Below are 18640 nucleotides of genomic sequence, written 5' to 3' on the forward strand. Positions count from 1 at the left end.
ACTTGTATTTATAAAAGCTTAGCCCATGTGCATAAATGGAGATTTCCACTAAAATTTATTATTAGTGTGACAAATGTTACATTATGGTGATTCTACCTTTTAAGAAATCAAGTTTTTAAAAAGTCAGAAAAGCAGCTGTTCTCTGACACAGCTTATCTTCAATATTACACTTCATATTTTTTAAATGCCTTTAGAAGGGGAGTGTTCCTGCTTGTTGTTTTTATTAGTATTTTTCTAGGAAGGAAAAGCTGGCTGAGCATAGTTACAGTAGGCTGATGCTTTAAGGAGTCATGAGAATTTCAAAAACAAGAAACCAAATGTTAAACTTCATAAAGCCAAACAAACAAAGGGAAAACTACAGTTTTGACACTTAAAGGTGACATGAGTATTTAAATTTTATTCTTTGCCTTAAAAGATTGTGAAGATTTTTCCATAAATGATATTTTAATGACGATATTGTTTAAGTATAAAGGGCAGCGCATTCAGATGTTTCTTGGCCTGTTAATGAAATTTATAAAGTGGGTTAGGTAACCTTCTGAGCGCTCTCCTTAAATGTCCTTTATGGTTGTTAGTATTACTGTGATTTCAAGAGAACTCTAGAGTGGCAAACTACAAAATAAGTGAGGAATATAGTCAGTCATAAGTAGTACTTGACTAGTTAGGGTAGAGCTTTTTTTACTTTGAGTATACTCTGAATGTAGTGAGTTTGAATTTGACCACTGATGCATGCATATGTTGCTTTGTCATGCAAAACCAACCATTCGGCATGGGTGTGCATGCAGATTAGCTGACTATATGAAATGTGTTGTAGTTTATTTAAATTCAGAATTGGATTATTCTTGTAGTATACATTATTCTTGTTCACATATCAGTTTACTTGTCTTCAAATTTGAAGTTTTCAGAGTAAATGGGATAATGTGCTTGGAAGACATGTTCATACTCCATTTGAAATAAGGTATATGCTAAAATGCCAAACAGTTTTGTTGTATGCAAACTATTTTTGCTGCTGGTGCTATTCATTTTCCATTATAAGGATAGGAAAAGTAAGTAGAAGCCCGAGAACCGAGTTTAACACATAACTTCTCAAAAGTGAAACTAAATAATTCTAGCAGTTTATTCCAAAGCAGTTTTCAGTAGAATACAGTGATATAATAAAAATAAGCTTTTGTTAATACTGACTTTCTCTTAGCTTTCTCTTCCTCAGATCAGGTTGAACAGGCTGCTAACCATGGATACAGATCTGCTGGAGCAGCAGGATATTGACCTGAGCCCTGACCTTCAGGACCACATGCAACCTCAAGAGGAAGCAGCTCAAAAAGTCAAGCAGTACTATCGCTTTTGGATCCTTCCTAAGCTTTGGATTAGCATCAATTTTGATAGATTAACTCTTCTGGCTTTATTTGATAGGTGAGATCCTTGTATGTTACTAGACCTTGAAGTAAAGATTAAAAAATGGTAACTAAACTGTGAATAATACAGATAAAGCTATCCCTCGAGAATTGTACTTGTTGTACTCTGAAAGATGAAAGAATACGAAATGCAGTATTTCTAAACTAATGAAGGCTACTCTCCCTTTTTCTTCACCAATGCTAGAAAGGAAAAAAAAACCACAAACAAACAAAAAACCCCACCAACCCTCACTTTGCGTGAGTGGGGTGATAATATATTTGAATAGTCAACAATAGAGATTTGTTGCTAATCTTTAAAGCTAGAAAATAATCTTCTCCAAAAAATGAATTGAAAGGGTCTAGAACCTGGCATATACTTATATTATTTCAGGAAGTAGAGAAAATTTACCTTCTGTTTCAAAGCATTTTTCCAAAGGGTCATCTAATACCGTAACCTGTTGTCCCTGCTGCATTTATTTAGTGGAATAAAATGAAGGTGACACCCACCACCCCCAGTTACCAGCTTTTGGAATATATAGAGTATTTAAATTTTGGTAATGAACTTCCTTGAGATAAACAGTAGTGATTCTGTCTAGGCAGAAATACTGTTAATTGTGTTCCTCAGCACTACCTATATCACATAGAATTCTCTTTATTCCACCTGGCATGTCTTAGCCAAGTGAGAGTGTTTTTAGTTTCTTCATTACAAAATGATGAATGACAGATTATATACGGGTAAACTATCATGCATATATTTTTCACAGGCTTGTAATCATCCTGTGTGGGCATTGAATATAGATTTGTTACAGACCATGCTTCTGGTTAAGCATTTGAATTATTTATCAAGTTATCTGCTGAAGTTATCTTCTGCTGTTTAAAGTTCAATTCCGTAAGATACTAATTGCTATCAGCTATCATTGAAAACCTGGTAGCTCCTAGCTTTGCTGAAAGACAGTGGGCTAGGATAGTCTATGGAAGTTTAAATCTATTCTTAACTACTTTGTTACCAGCAGCATAACTCTTGTTTCGCTTCTGACCCTAACTGTTCCTTTGCAGCTTTTTCTAGACATAGTTAGCTTTTAATTTTTTTCCTCCCCTGTCTCTCCAATACAGGAATCGTGAGATCCTTGAAAACGTGTTAGCTGTCATCCTAGCTATTCTAGTTGCATTTTTGGGCTCTGTACTTCTTATAGAGGGCTTTTTCAAGGATATTTGGGTCTTCCAGTTCTGCCTCGTAATAGCCAGTTGTCAGTACTCACTGTTGAAGGTATTTTAATTTCTATCTTAACTTTTTATAAACAATAGAAATAACTTTGGGGTGTTGCAGGTTAGAGCTGTAGGTCAAAAAATGCATGTTTATTGTTTCAGAAGAAATGAGTAAACTTCAGCTTCATGGAAAGTTGAATAGATGGACATGCAAGGTCACTTCACTAGAATGGTTCTGCATATGTTTGTTAAACAGCTCTTTATTTGTTTTTCTCGTGCACGTTTTGTTTTCCCAAAGAGGAGCACATTCTGACTGGTTGAAAACAGCCTACAAACTAAACTCGAAGCTTTTATGTTTTGTGGTGGGGTTTTTTGTGGATACACCTCAATGCATTCATATTAAGCAATTATATCTAAGCATATTTTTAGTCTATCTTAGTTTTTATAAGAATTGTTAACAGTATCTTTGCAATTTAAGAATTACTTTATTTCCTTATAATTAGACTATTAGGGTGTACATTAGATTTAAAATTAAAGCATATAACACATTTTGTGTTTAACAAAAAAGGTAGAAGTTCTAAAAATGAGGTGTTTTTAAAAACTTTGGCTATAGACATATACTCTTTGAACAGATTTTATGGTTTAATACATGGTGCTATTTAAAGGCTGTAGAGTGGCATTGTAAAGTTAATTGTAGATATTATTAAAAGAACTTTAATGAAGAAAGTGTGGGTGAGGGGAGGTAAACAAACTTATCCGTAGATTGGGTAACTTTCCTCTATCCATTTTGTTTTCAGAGCGTTCAGCCAGATTCTTCTTCCCCTCGACATGTAAGTCTTGGGCGTGTGCCACTGTACTAACCCTGCAGATGTAGAACTTCCACAAAGAATTGATCTTTTTGGGTTGATCTTTTCAGCATTTCTCTTATGTACTTCCTCATAAGGCACAAGAGGCTTATGTTGTCTTAGTGTGTGAGGAGGGAACTGATACTATTATATTATCCCCCCTCTCCCCCCATACACTTTGTTTGTATTTAGCAAATCATGTCCTCCCTCTTTTAAGCCTAGCTTTTGCTATAGAGCCATATCACAGTAAGTTTTTTAATGAATCTTTAGTATTCAAGCAATTATACTGAGAAGTGTTCTTAATGTTGTGATTTGCTATGCTGGTATGAACTGACGCAGCTTTGAGGTTCTAATCTGGTCTTGTAGATCATTCAATTGATCTAGTGTGCACACAGCCTTATTTTTTCACTCTGTTAGGCTGAGTATGCAATGCTCTAGTGAGCATTAACATTTAAGTATGGAAATGTTAATGTGCTAGTGTTGCACAATACATTTTTATATTCTGTTGTGCATCTGCTAGATTGCCAAGACAAAATATTTTTATGTCCTAACCAAGATATGAAAAGCATTATTCCTCTGTAGCAAGTAATTAATATTATTTTAGGTAATATGTTGTATGTTTTAATGAACACACAAATACAGATGATTATTTTTTTCCCAGCAGGAGCAGTATCTGAGTAATAAACATTAATTGCTTTTTCTTCAAAATAAATATATTCTGTCTTGCTTATGAAGGCCAGGCGGAGTTTCTCTGGCATTCAGTATTACAAGAAACATACTTTAAAAGTTAGAGGAGAATAAGGGTAAATATAGGTTAGTCTAACTTAATCTGTTGTGTTCTCATTATATCAAACCCACAAGAAAGACTTGTATCACTGCAAGGCAATGCATTAAGGGTTTTATGAACAAAACTTAAGGATGTACTGTGGTGGCAGTACATTAATTGATTAACAGTGATTAATTTTGGTTCTGAAATTATCTGTAACAGAAGAGTAACCATTACTTTTTCTGCTAATAATGAAACATATTCTTTTTTCTTTTTTTTTAACAGGGTCATAATCGTATCATAGCCTATAGTAGGCCTGTATATTTCTGTTTATGTTGTGGTCTTATTTGGCTGTTGGATTATGGCAGCAGAAACATATCTACAACAAGATTCAGGCTCTATGGAATGGCTTTCACCAACCCATTGCTGCTGCTTTCAGCCAGAGACTTAGTTATAGGTGAGTGGCTTTTTCATGGGTTTGAATTGTTTGCTTCACCACAGTGAAGCAAATGTTGGGGGTTTTTTCCACTCTGCATCTTGTTATGACACTGTTGCTTCATCACCTTCTAAATGCAGTTCATTTAGTTTCCTTTGGAAAGAGTAGTTTTAGTTTTGCTGAAGTTCATGGGAAAATTCCCCCTTCTATAGCTTTGCTATAACAAACTGCAGAAATGTCAGCTAATATGGTGTCATAGAAAAAAAAAAGTAATTAGCTTCTTAATTTTCTAGTATCATAGTCCTCATCCCTGAACCTTCTGTTAGTTCTTCTTAACTTGGACCTGGATATGCTACCCTGTGCTTGGACCTAGCTGCTCAGTATTTAAAGAAATGTTTCGATTTGGACTCTTTCGTAGTCTCTAGAGGGGCTTGTAGCAAATGAGAAGGAGTTGTTTTAAATCAGGTTATTTGTGTTTAGCAATTAGGTAGAACAATCGAGACACAATTTTTAAAAACATTAGAGACAGATTAAATCTTATTTAATGTGTGTCTTCTCAGAACAGGCCTATCAGCAGTACCAAAAGTATAATTTTGGGCTGTACAAGGTACTTTGATTGTATTCTGAGCAGCACAGTGCATTTGCAATACTGCTGGCATTTAACACCCCAACCCCAAAAAACCCCAAACCTTTCCCCTGTTTACTTACAAAACCTATTGAAAAATAGTAACAGCTACATAATCTCAGGCAGAGCCCATAGAAAGGCAAGAGAAATTAAACATTTGAAAATGATCTCATCATGGTAGCTTTGTGCATATCCTTTAATGGAACAAAGTTATTTGGGTGATCCTCTCTGGATCACCTCTTTGGAGGGGGAAGAAAATCTGTAAGAATTAATCTGAATTGAACACACTTGCTCTTCAGTTGTACCAAAATATCTGTGCATGGAAGACTACAGCAGTTAAATGTTATGACAGCATGCCTCCAGTTCTTGGACAGTCTTCTGTCCAAGGAAAGATCAAAACTTGGTCTTGGTTTTGATTCTTCTTATTTTAAAAATTTTTATTTTATTTTTGACTTTTAATTCATTAATAAGAATTACTGGCTTCAGCATTTTGGGTATTAGTTTTTATTACTTGATTTTTAGGAACATCCTGAATTTCATACATCATACTCTTTTCCCCCTTTGACTTTCCACTAGTAAATCTGTATTTAAATGTCCAGTGGGAAAAGGTCTAAGCCACTTACTTATGAACAGAATATTGTCCAGGCATTTCCAAAAGTGCTTTTCTACAGATTCCATGGATCTAGTCATGCACTGGCATATTTCATTCTATATCTGTGATGGAAAAAGAAGTTAAGACAGCAGATATTTATGACTTATTAAAGATAGAACTAGCTTCATTTCCCCTTGTTTATGCTTTGTCACTTTTGGAAGTCTTTTCTTACCTTTCCTATCACCTTGAGTTGTTGCCATAATGTATATACATATACTCATAAGGTAATATGTGAATGTGTATGTAGGTGGTGTGTTGTATTGTGAAAGTGACCTACTTTTTAAAAGTACTTAAGAGTCTTTTCCAGTTTTAAAAAGACATGCTGGCTTCTTTACCAGGCCCTGACTGTTTTGGGATTAGCTTTTGGAATTTCTTAGTTCAAGAGTCCTGAATGCTTTTAGACACTTAAGTTATACTGTTCTTCTCGGGTATCTTGCACCAGCTTATGTGGTTTATATTTCTTAGCAGTTCTACCAATAGCATTCATGTTGCCAGAACAGCTCTCATGTCTTTAAAATACACAACACCCCCCCCACCCACCCCAAACAAACAAAAAACCCACAAAAAAACCCCAAACAAAAAAAAAACAAACCCAAACCTGCCCTACATGCACACCCTTGCCTTTGGAGCAACTCTTAATGTTGCTGAAGCACTGTTTCAGAAGCCTTTTGTGTATCACAAAGCAAGCTGACTTCCAGCAAACATACTCTGGTAGCATAAAGTAAAAATCTCAGCTGCCTTTTTTTCCCATTCCCAGACATAGCTACTAGAACAACACAGGTGCAGGGCAAGGCAAACTTTGTGTTTAGATAACATAATTTCTGTGTCCTTGCCAACAGACAAGTAAGGACTGGTATAACTTATTTATTGTGTCCCACATATTGGACTTGATCAATTGGTCTAAAACTGTTCCACATTTATAACAATTATTTTCTGTTTTCACCTAGGTGGTCCCCATTAGAGAGCAATTCTTTTACAGGCTTTAAAAGCCATCAGAAATGTTGGCTTTTTGTTGGAATACTCTTTATAAATTGTGTATTCCCAGATCTGTTTTGTAATTTTATTTTCAATGGACCCAAGACAGTTCAACTTACAGGCCTTTCATGAAACAACTTTTTTAACCTGTCAGTGAGAGAACACTTGTTTGCCTCCTATGTAGGCTTCCTTGAGTTGAACGTTTGACTTGAGAATTCTGGAAAATATTTTCTTTAGGTCCTAAGTATCTGGTCCTTAGTCTTATATGTCCTAATTTGTATCAGTAAAAAGATGCAGATCTCAATGTTTTTCCCAAGCCCTGAACCTACATGGTTTTTAAACAACATTTAGTTACTTAACTTCACCAATGAGTAGCAAAAAAAAAAATATCAGATTCTCAGTGCCTGTCTCACTGTAGGTATTTCTAATGTGATATCCTTTAGTATCCTATGAAGTTAAACTTAAATTTGAGACTTGTGATTCTTTACAGGATACTTTGAAATTGGCTTCTTTTGGTCCTCTGATATGCTGCTGCTTGTGAATTACATCTGAACTCATTAACAGTTGTGTAGAAGATTATTTGTGCATCTTTTATTCCTTCAAATGGAAAGTACCTGAAATGTATGGGTTGGGACACACCATCCTCTGTATTAAAATTAAGTGGCATTCATATATCTTTGCATTCTTAAGTCCTGTAACTTGCAGAGGTTTTAATAGTTCATATGGTTACCAATTTTTGTTTAAAAAAAAAGTCATTTAGGATCAGAACTTTTCACAAGTGGTGCAGGAAAATGAGTGAAACTGAGATGTTATTAGGGGCAAAAAAAATCGGAGGTGAAATCCTTGGCCTCTCTTACATCAGTGTGGCTGGTGTTAGCTTGTTCTTGTAACTCCTGACAGGCAGTTAGGCTCAGATAAGCCTCATTCACAATGAGTGAAAACTTAGAAATCTTCTAATCTGTAAACACTCTTGGCTGATCTTTGCTAAATAAAGATGGGAAGCCTGAATTTGCCTGTGTCCATTTCTACAGTGATTAAAATGGAAGTGCAAGAAATCTTCTGACTATTGGTCTATGTAACCTCTATATTCAGTCTGTTCTGAGTCACTAAAGTAGAGATTTACGTAATGGATGTTTTACTTGGAAATAAGAGTAGAAATATTTCAGTGATGTTGAGTTAAATGGTGTGTGTGATAACCTGGAACTTAAACTGTACCATGCTATGTTTTTCATATTCACCACTTTTTCAACTATTTTTTTCCTCCGTAGTGTTTACGCTATGTTTCCCTATAGTATTCTTCATTGGTCTCCTGCCTCAGGTGAATACATTTGTGATGTATCTCTGTGAACAGCTGGATATTCATGTCTTTGGTGGCAATGGTGAGTGTTGTTTATGTCGGTGGCAAAAGCATTAGATTAGGAGCAGCCATCAGATTAGTAGGCTAGTTAAAAAATTTAGTGTTTAAACTATTAGTATTCTATGTTTAGAGGGTAGGAATACAAATTGTATTTTTAAAAAGGCGCAAGGTCTTCTGATTGATTATTGAGAAATAAAGTTACTGTCCTAGTAAGTCTGTCAAGAAGTATACTTTCTTCCTTGAGTAGTTTCCTGGTGCAGTTGTTAACTGTTCCCATGGTAATGCTGTTGAATAAATAAGGTAAATAAAGCCACATTAAATGTTCTTTTCAAATAACTTTCATAGGGGAAAATACAAGTAGTTGCTGTGGGTTGGATTTCTTTTTTTATATCAGAGGGGTGTGGCAGCTAGGGGGCTGATATCTTTCTTGAACAATCTGAAGTATTTTGTATTCTAACGTAATTAGATAGCCCTGTTTAATTTTTCTTTCTTTTCTGTGATATTCAGCTACCACAAGCCTGCTTGCAGCACTTTACAGTTTTATCTGTAGTATTGTGGCAGTAGCATTGTTGTATGGACTGTGCTATGGTGCCCTGAAGGTGAGCAAAATTTTAGACACAGCATCCGTTAATATTTTGGGGTTTGTTCTCTGCTTCCTTGTGTCTTAGATACTTAAATATGCAGAAAATTAATTAGAAATATTAGTCTGATTTGGTAGAGTTTTATACTTGCTCAACTGTGATGTCAATAAAGGAGATGCAATGCAGGAACAAAGCAGATGTTTTGCTTTTAAAAGGTGTATGATTTTATGCCTGCACTAACAGGCTATTTTTTTTGGCCAAAACTACATGGCATTTACCATCAGTTCTGTTCTACATGGGTTCTTGAAAAAAAATTATCTAAGTGGCTTGTTTCTAGGACAGTCTCAATGTATTGGTTTGTTAACCTCTCAAAATGGCTCACATGAGCATTTTTTCCAGTGCTGCAAACCAGAAATAGTCTTTTCAAATTAATCTTTATTTGAAAAGAAACCAGGAAATAGCTTATAGTGTCAAAGTGAAGATGTGTGTCTATCTAAAAGGTAGAGTTAGCTGGCAAAAGGAGGGGGGGGAGAAACCAACTCCAAAACCAACAGCTTTTCCTTGCTTGAAATGCCATTCTGTTTGAAAACAGTGTGGTGGTGGTGGTGCTGTTTGTTGGTTTCAGGTGTCTGTCAATAATCAAATGCTCTCAGTTCACAATTAATTGTAGCATGAGTGCCTTCCAACTCTGAGTTGACTGGCTTTTTTCACTCTGAGTAAAATGTTGCTAGAGGAAGTACTCCCATGATGCTATGGCCCACAGAACATCATTAGCTTTCTGTGAATTTGTAGATTTCTCATGAGCCTTTTGTAAACACATCTGTTCAAGATAAACAAGCTTTAGCAAAGATCACTGTCTCATCTTTGCAGATCCAGTACAGTTCATGAAAACAAAAAGCCACTGGTTTAATCTGAATCCAGCACATTAGAAAAAAATAAATCTGAGTAAAAATATATGTAACTTTCAAAAATAAAAAGTGACTAAGTGCAGCTTTAAGAACCTGTGGCCTCAAGGAATACAGGAAATTCTTCATAAGGGTTATGAAAACTGTTGACTGTTTAATAATTAAGATGCTGTAAGCTTAAGGGATGTACACTATGTTAGTTTCTGATCAATAGTTAGACATAGCACAAAAATATTGTTCAATATTTACCTAAAAGTCCTGTTTCATTTTTGTGGAATTAGTAGTTAACTTCTCAATTCTCTTACTGTGATGTACATAATTCTTGTATGTCAGATAAGTGTTACACTTTGTCTCCTTTATTAACATTTCATTTCTGTCTCCAGGATTCGTGGGATGGGCAGCATATTCCAGTTCTCTTCTCCATATTTTGTGGTTTGTTAGTGGCAATATCGTATCATCTCAGCAGACAAAGTAGTGACCCTTCTGTACTTTTGTAAGTGACTCAGTTTGTGTCCCTACCCCAAGGAAGAAGCAAGTTGCAAGGGAATATTATAAATGTTAGCTATTAGTACCATTTGAACTGGTAGTCAATAGTGTTATCAAAAAGAGTGTGATGTTGGTTCAGTAGTTAAAGAGAAATTCTCAGATTTTGCACTCAGTTCCTCCTCTAACAACAACCTTTCTTTGTGACTTCTGGCAAATCACTTACATGCCAAAATCTGATTTAACTGCTTGCTGATGTTCTCCAGAATGCCAGTCAGGTGCCATCTTTCTGCTGGTGTGTTTGCTGAACAATCTGTACCCATTCAGTATTTAAAGAGGTGCTCAAAGCACTAGTTTAAACTGAAGCCCACATGGATTTTTTAACTGTTTTTCTCACTTAATTTGTTACTGTGGTCTTATCTTGAATGTATGCTCAAAGCACATGTTCAAATAATTTCATCTTGGATGCAAAACAATAAGGATCTGTTTTGGTGATGGGCATGCCCATCTAGCATGGGGAAACATGTATTCACATTGCTATTCTGAGTTTAGTATTGGTCTGATGAGGGTATTTCTGATTCAGTTAATTATGTGTGTAAAACAAGATAGTTCCAGTAGGAGAAACACCTCCCACAGAATAGCCATTAGAGGCTTAGTCACATAACTGGATTAGGCAGAGCTTGAACTTGGATTTAAATTTAGCCATAATGTTGGATGAATTTGATAAGCAGTAGTCAGGGGTAAATAGTGAGGGGCCTCTTCTGTGAACAGGGAGATTAATGATTCGTGAGTGTTCACATAGAAGGAAAATTCTTACCTTTGGGTTGACAACTAAACCTTGTCCTGTCAATCTTAGTTCAGATGACTTTACTCAGTTGGGTATGAGGTCCTTGTCCCTAGATCCCTGTTCTTTTGTTCTTTCCAAGTGCTATAGCCTGGATGCTTATGTTTGACCTGCAGGTTCAACTGTTTAGCCAGATATGGCACAATTAAGCATTGCAATACATTGCAGTATGTAATTGCAAGTACATCTTTGAAGATCTAGGGCTCATTCTGTAGTTAGCTTCCTGTCCATAAAAAGAAATAATACATATTTCTGTACCACATAGCGTATTGTAAGAAAAATCACATTGAGGGGTTGTGAGATGCTTAGGTATGGCTAGTAGTGCTGCATATGGTCTTCTAAAAGCTTATATCTAAGTTGTTCGGGCTTTAGTACCAGCAAGGTCTGCTAAGAATTTAGTAGCTTGGTCAGCATAGCTAGTTCATGAATTAATCAGGGTAGTATAGATTTTGTTGTTGTTGTTGCTGTTGGAGTTCGAATTAAACCAAGGAATTATTGGTTTTCTATTTGGTTTTGACAAATAGACCACTTCTAAACTTTGCACCAACTTACATTTCTGTTCAGTTATTTATGAACTAAAGGTTTGTTTCATGAGTACTAAGAACTCCACTTTAAATTCACTATTTGTTCAGTTACTCCTGTTGGTACTGGAGAAACTGCTGTTTGAACAACATCTGGGTACTTGTCTGTAATGGTGTTCATTGTGTGCAACCAGAGAACTAATTCTTTAAAAAAGTTGAGATCTCATCTTTGTAAACTTGCTCAGCCATGTGAAAGCACTAATATGCCAGGATTATTTTTTCTTGCAAACATCTTGTAAACTTTTGACTTGGTTATTCTTCTAAAACCACATAGAACAATACTTGCTTTTCAGTGGGTTCTTTTTTGTCTGTCTTTAAGCTCTTTAGTGCAATCAAAATTTTTTCCTAATTCTGAAGACAAAAACCCTGAGGATCCTCTGTCTGAAGTAAAAGATCCTTTACCTGAAAAGCTTAGAAATTCTGTGGTAAGTAAGCTTTTTAAATTTTTTTTTTAATTCATTCTAAGCATTTACTTTATATTGATTTGTATAGCTCCAATCTGGATCTTACTTAGCTCACAACACTTGTTAATTACCATGGTGTTGATTATAATAGATATATCAGAGTTTTACATTTAAATCTGCATATGAACCAATGTACTACACTAAGAGTATAATGCATATATTGCAATTTGAGTTATATAAAAGGAGGCATGCGAGAGAATTGGAATTCCCTAATGAATTCAGTGAAGTATCATTGAGGATTTTCTTCTAGCTCATATTGATAATAATAAATGATACTTGCTTTTGTGCAGAAGTTAGTGGGAAAGAGTTAATGGTGGCAAAACTATATTAACTCAGTATTTCTAGTAATTGCGAGCAATAGCTTTGTGGGTGCTGTTCCAGAAGCAGAAAATAAATGGTGGGAAGTGGCGTGGGTTTTCTGTGGTTGGTTTGTTTTGGTGTTTTGTTCTGGGTTTTTTTTGTTGTGGTTTTTAAAGAGCAAATGTAACCTGTTCCGTTTACTTCAGTACATACTTCAAATTTTTAGTACAAATTCACTCTAAATATTTATGCAAGGAGTAATATTTAAACATTATTGGTTTTCATACGGTGGAGCACTAAGTAAAAGACTTAAGAAGCTTAGTATGTTTAACTTGTACAAAAGAAGGTTGAACATTCATTTAACCTTGTGTAGGCCTTGGCTGTAGGGGAATAACTGTATGGATGGGTTTCTCCTAGTACAGCAGGCAGAAGTGTGACAAGGTACAGTGTGTGGAAACTGCAAGTAAATATTTAGAGCAGAGAAACTGCAGTTCTTTTGATGCTTAACAGGAGAGAAATGACTATAGGAGCTGCAAGCTCCTCTTTAGTTCTCAGTGTTGTTAGTCACCAAGGGGGCAGGGGAGCTGAGGATTATGATATAATCTTTCCTTCAGTATTTTCTGAAGTGGGACTTAAGTGATTTAAAAAAAAAAGTTGTATCCCAAGAAGTTAAGACCTTGCAGCAATAATTGCTGTGTGTAATTATTTGGCCGATTTCGGAGTAGTTAATCCTTTAAAGATTTTCTGGACTGAAAATATTAATACTACATTTACGGAGTGCTAACAGGTCTAAACTTGGGAGACTTGAGTTGTAGTGGCCTTAAGTACATATTGCCCCCTTGTGACTGAGTCTGGTGTTACTTGTTTTGTTGGTTTGTTTGTCATCAGCAGCTTGTCTTCATTTTTTAGGTGTAATGGAAAATTCAAACTCCTTCCTCAGGGTTGTTCCAAAGCTGTTCTTTACCCTTTTGCAAAGGAGAGGGGAAAAAAAGGTTGAAGAGCCTAGTTGTTCCTCCTGGTTGTTAGCTCTGTCTAGGCAGCTGTCTTCGAGAGCTCTTAATTGCCTGATAGTCTAAGCAATTGTTAGATCATAAATGGGAAATTTGGTTAGCCCTTCCAGCTCTTTTCAGTGCTGTAGGGGGCTGCTTATACACTCTCACAGTCCAGAATGAGAGAGAGAATATACTGGGTATATTAATTTTTCCTGCCCCACTTTGAGTATGCATCGTTCCACTTAACTCATTTGAACTAGTGCTCTTAGCCATAAGATTTATGTTGTGAAATTTCTGGTAACTTCAATGGAAGTAATTAACACTGGCATGATTTGAAAATCTTTAATCAGTGTTACTGCTGATGGTCGTTAACAATCTGAAGAGGACAACTGAAGCTGGCATTTTCTAAGATTATTTTATTTTGACTCCCCAGAGTGAACGACTGCAGTCTGACCTGATTGTGTGTATAGTCATTGGTGTACTCTATTTTGCAATTCATGTCAGTACAGTATTCACAGTTTTACAGGTAAGGTGTTCCATCATGTTTGCCATGTGCCTTCTATATACAAATACTCTAATGTGATATAGTGCTTATTCTGGTATTGCACCAAGTCTCCTGACTAGTTTTAGGTGGTCTTTAAATATGTAGTATGGCAAGTACATGAGATGAAGATCTTCACATTCCAGTTTTATGTGTCCAAAAGCTCCTCTTCCCCTGCTCTTTCCTAGTTTCTTCTTAAATTCTGGATTTCTATTTTAGTTTCTTAACACAGAATGCCTGCTTTTCCTTCCTCTATCTCAGCTAAATAGTGTCAGGATCATTTTGGAGTAAGGAAAAATGAAACTTTTTAAAAAAAAAAGTTTAAAAGGTTTGATTCTTAAAGACTGGGGGGCTGAACCTTGACTAAGCAATTGCATGCTAGTATGGCTGTTTGTAGAGTATAGTATGGGGAGTACCCCTTTACTGGAATTGTTACTTACAGGACTTCCATAGAGCCTTTGAGTTTCAAGTTTTTTACTTGTCAATGTATCTACTATTACTGTTTTGGATACTTTTAATGTTCATATGTATGACTCCTACTAGATCACGATGACATGGGACCAGATCCTATGCTTTAATTTGTTTAAGCAAAGGCATTTGCCTAGAGAGTTGCAGTTATTAAATTTCTTCTTTTGGTATTCCTGTAATGGAACCATTGGTTAGCTTATGAACAGCTGTATATAAGGCAAATGAAAGTTTCTTGCATGTATTTCAGAAGGATTTTACCCTTCCAATGCTGCCTACAGTTAAAGAAAATACATTTTAAAAGCATATTTGTTTAGGTAGCTTCTGGTTTTCAGGTGAAGTGTCCTACCTAAGCAGGTGTACTAGTTATTTCTAAGGAAAATATCTCTTCTATTGTATGGCTGGACTTCAGCAGCCCTCCGGAATGTTGCTTTGTCCCATGTTTGAGAAACTTGACTATATGTTCTTCACCAGTTGCATAGTTCAATAGGCTTAGGCTTCACAGAATTTCTGAACCAAAAGCTTATAACAAGGTAATGCAATCCTAATTTTGCTATGATATATCTAGAAATTTAGAGTAAATTTTAGTGTATTTGAAAGCATTACTGTGAAATCCAGTCTTTGTACTATGTTAATATAGTAGTATTTTGTGACTTCCGTGAAAGGGTTTTGGTCTTGGTGGGAGGCTTCTTACCTTCTTCTCAAGAGAATATAAGATTAGTGATTTTTTTCATTATGCTTATATCTCCTTTTATCCAGCAGATATAAATATAAATTGGGTTCAGCCTTCAGAGGATAATAGCTTTATCATTTAGAAAGTGCAGATGGGTCAGAAGCAATGGACTATGAAGGCAGATTGGTGTAGTATTTTTACTTTAAAATACTTCTCAACTTAGTGAAAATTTGTTAGAAACAGATGGTTTGTGCTCTCACAGGCATTTCTTGTTTGATCTTGAAGTTGGTAGTATAGCTTATAATGAAGAAATACATTCCCAACTTATTACTACAGTAGGACCTGCCTAGATGCTGGAAAAGGTATTACATCATTAGTGTACAATTTTGTTTATATAGATACAAACCTTAATTTCTTCAATTCTTCTTTTTAGCCTATTTTAAGTTATGTTCTCTATGCATTGGTGGGTACGGTAGGCTTTGTGACCCATTATGTTCTGCCTCAACTCCGAAAGCAACTTCCTTGGCATTGCTTTTCTCACCCGCTGCTGAAAACCAAGGAATACTATCAGTTTGAAGTCCGAAGTAAGTATCATTCAAGACACTTTTTTGAACTTGCTGTAGTTGCTGACCAACTTGTGTTACCTGTTGATACACTTAATCTCTTCTTTTCGTTATTCTCACCGCTGGACTATTTAATGACATCTAATCTAGAAGTGTCTTAGTTTCTCAGTTCCTCATGCTTTGATTCTGTGACATTTTATGTATCTCTTAACTGATGATGGTAATAATATATTACATGTGCTAACATTATCTCAGAGCAGTTCCATTAAAGCACAGTCTTCAAAATCTTAAGTTGCAAAGTTTGTGCTAATGATTGCCTTAATAGTTTTGTATAAAGGTAGAATATGTTTCACTAGATATTTCTTCAAGATAATAAGTTCTCAAACGTTGTAGAGGGTTAGGTATGATAAATGCTGTCAGAGATTTCATCTTGGCATGGATCTGATTTTTAATGGTATTGTTGACATGTTTAACGAAGTAGTACAAGTGGCCTACTAATGGAAAAACACACTAAGGGACCAGTCTTGATAGTTGACCTGTGTAGACACGCATTTGCACCTTGTGTTAAAGTCTGTGTTTCCATGAAATCTTTCCCTGGAGGCTGCAGAAGATACGAAGTTAGTTATACTGCTAAGTTTTCCACTATGGATAAATATAGTGGTAGGTTGTGGGGTCTCCACTGTTGGTATGTTTTTATTGTTAACAGCAGACTTAAGAAATTTCTATCAAAAATGGCTTAGAAACAACTGAAGCTATTTTGTTTTTTCTCTTCAGTTAGTTTTTGAGGTAAGACAGTAATGAAAAGAAAGTGAGTATCCTGCTGCTTTCAGGAGCAGAGAATTATCAGAATTGTTCTGCAAACTTCCTACCTTTGTAGCAGTTATGCAATGTGGTCTTTTCACTGATGTCTAAATTGTGGGCTGCTTTTTTTTTTTCAGTGATTTGGTGTAAAGTTGGGTAAATATGAATAGCAATTGTAACATGATGCCAAACTATTTGGAGGAAGAAGTGAAAAGTGCAATTTATGCTCTAGACTTTTAACCTGCAATACTAGAGAAGCTATTGTTGGTGCCCTTTTCCTGATACCCAACTTCAGCATTTCCATATGTAGTAGTGTTTTCAGGAAAGATGAAGGTCATATCCAGTAATGTTAAATACAAGTTTGTAGCATCTCCCAGTTTGGTCCCCGTAACTTATAGAGAATTCATGCCGTGTCAATGACTAATTGTCCTTATGGCTTCCGTTGTAGAAAAGGAACTCAGTTTTTGCTGGGGCTCATCTAGGCATGTACAGTCATTCATAGCAATGAAGAGGGGTGGGCCTTTTTCTAGCCTTTTTCAAGTATACCTTTAACCCTTCACGTATGCAGCAACACTTAACATAACTTTTGACATAGTCTCTTCCAGCCTGTATTTGCACTGCCTTGTAGAATAAGTTTTATCATTATCTTCCTTTGCATTGATTTGAAACATAGCAATCCTGTTACGTGGTTTTGCAATTACTGTGGAAGTTTAAAAGAAGTTCTTGCATCTCAGACATTTGTGTTGGCAGGTTACGTATGCTCTTCTATATTGTGGAGTTGTAAACCAGAAATCTTTTGTTTCAAATAGGGTTGGAATATGCATCCTTTTGCATGAGATAAAGTACATAATGTCAAACAGCTTCATCAGTATCAATGTTGAAATTGTTGAAGAGGTAGCAACCGGGTTTGTTTCCTGCAGTGTGCAGCAAGCAAGTAGTTCGCAAACTATTATAATGTAATACATTTTGTATAGATGTGTAACAGTGCAGAAACTCTACTGGGGGTATCAACAGTAGCTTAGAAGGAGCTTCTTTTTATTTTGGTTAGATAAAACTATGAAAATTCAGTATGAGAATACAGCTAGAGTTCTGTTAGCTGAGTTTGATTTGATAGTGCAGTCTGATTTTTTTTTTTCTTTTTAATATATCTTGACAGATGCTGCACATGTTATGTGGTTTGAGAAACTTCACATTTGGCTCCTTTTTGTAGAGAAGAATGTTATCTATCCACTGATAGTCCTCAATGAGCTTAGTAGCAGTGCTAAGAATATTGCTAGTCCAAAGAAACTGGATACTGAGTAAGTAGAAAAGCCTATCAAGTAATCTGAGTATGTCTACTGTGGTGGGAAATTAATAGTGAGTTCTGGCCTCAATGGGAAGGCAGTTAATGCTATTGCCTTAAAACTAAGGCAAGGAACAATGTTCATTATTTGAAAGCTCTTACAGAACCAAGTCGCCTTGCTGTTTTGAACTGAATGGAGTATTACAGTGTTAAACGAAGAACCCACACAAACATAAATCATTCAATTCATAGCATATACTACAAAGATTGTAGGTTGCAGAATTACCTAGTAGTGTGGTATCAGAATTTCCTTGTTGATCCTCAGAGTCTATCATATGATTATCTGGACTGCAAGTTCAAGATAGTGACAATATGTTCTGGTATTTTGTCAGGTGAAAGTTTGAGACTTGTGTAATGTACCCTGAGTTGGTGTGCCAGCTTGCAGCCCCTCTACAGCTTCCTGGACTCAAGGAATTCCCTAGGCCTTCCAGCCCCTAAGTATAATCTGTATCCAGATGGAATTGACACTGCCTCTTAAACTGAGCCTTAGTTATAATCCCTCAAGCAGTGTATCTGACTGTCTCAGTGAATGAGTTCATTAATAGGCCCTGCATTTTTTGCCTCTGAGAACAGCAACCAGGTGGCTTTTTTGGGTTTGAAGATTTATTGGTTTAGAACAGAAGTGTTGTAGAGAAAATAAATCTTGAAACAAAATGGAGTATGTGCTGGGGGTTGGGGCTTCGGATTGGGGGGTTTGGTTTTTAAATTTAATCATCCCGAGATCTAGTAAGTTCTTGCTTTGGGTTCATTAATCTTGTAACTAAAAGGTGTTTGGGAGGAATATAGCCATTACGTTACTTTAACATTATTTTTATAATCCTTTGATCTGTCAGTTACTAAGGAAAAAAAACATCA

At 35.9% G+C, this 18640-nt stretch overlaps 1 protein-coding gene across 8 annotated transcripts in view; it reads left to right on the forward strand.

The window, feature by feature from the left end:
- PCNX1 (pecanex 1) overlaps positions 1-18640 on the forward strand; it is a 92873-nt gene that overhangs the window by 49439 nt on the left and 24794 nt on the right. For 5 of the 8 annotated variants that reach the window (XM_049825107.1, XM_049825110.1, XM_049825108.1 and 2 more), the window contains 11 exons: positions 1190-1407; positions 2502-2655; positions 3392-3424; positions 4491-4662; positions 8162-8272; positions 8758-8849; positions 10120-10229; positions 11964-12069; positions 13834-13926; positions 15513-15663; positions 17600-17741. In XM_049825107.1, the coding sequence (XP_049681064.1) occupies positions 1190-1407; positions 2502-2655; positions 3392-3424; positions 4491-4662; positions 8162-8272; positions 8758-8849; positions 10120-10229; positions 11964-12069; positions 13834-13926; positions 15513-15663; positions 17600-17741 (1382 nt within the window). The remainder of the gene's footprint in view (positions 1-1189; positions 1408-2501; positions 2656-3391; positions 3425-4490; positions 4663-8161; positions 8273-8757; positions 8850-10119; positions 10230-11963; positions 12070-13833; positions 13927-15512; positions 15664-17599; positions 17742-18640) is intronic. The other 3 variants (XM_049825109.1, XM_049825112.1, XM_049825114.1) reach the window with 1 other exon arrangement.

Source organism: Accipiter gentilis, chromosome 22 (genome assembly GCF_929443795.1).
Source record: "Accipiter gentilis chromosome 22, bAccGen1.1, whole genome shotgun sequence".
Lineage (NCBI taxonomy): Eukaryota > Metazoa > Chordata > Aves > Accipitriformes > Accipitridae > Astur > Astur gentilis.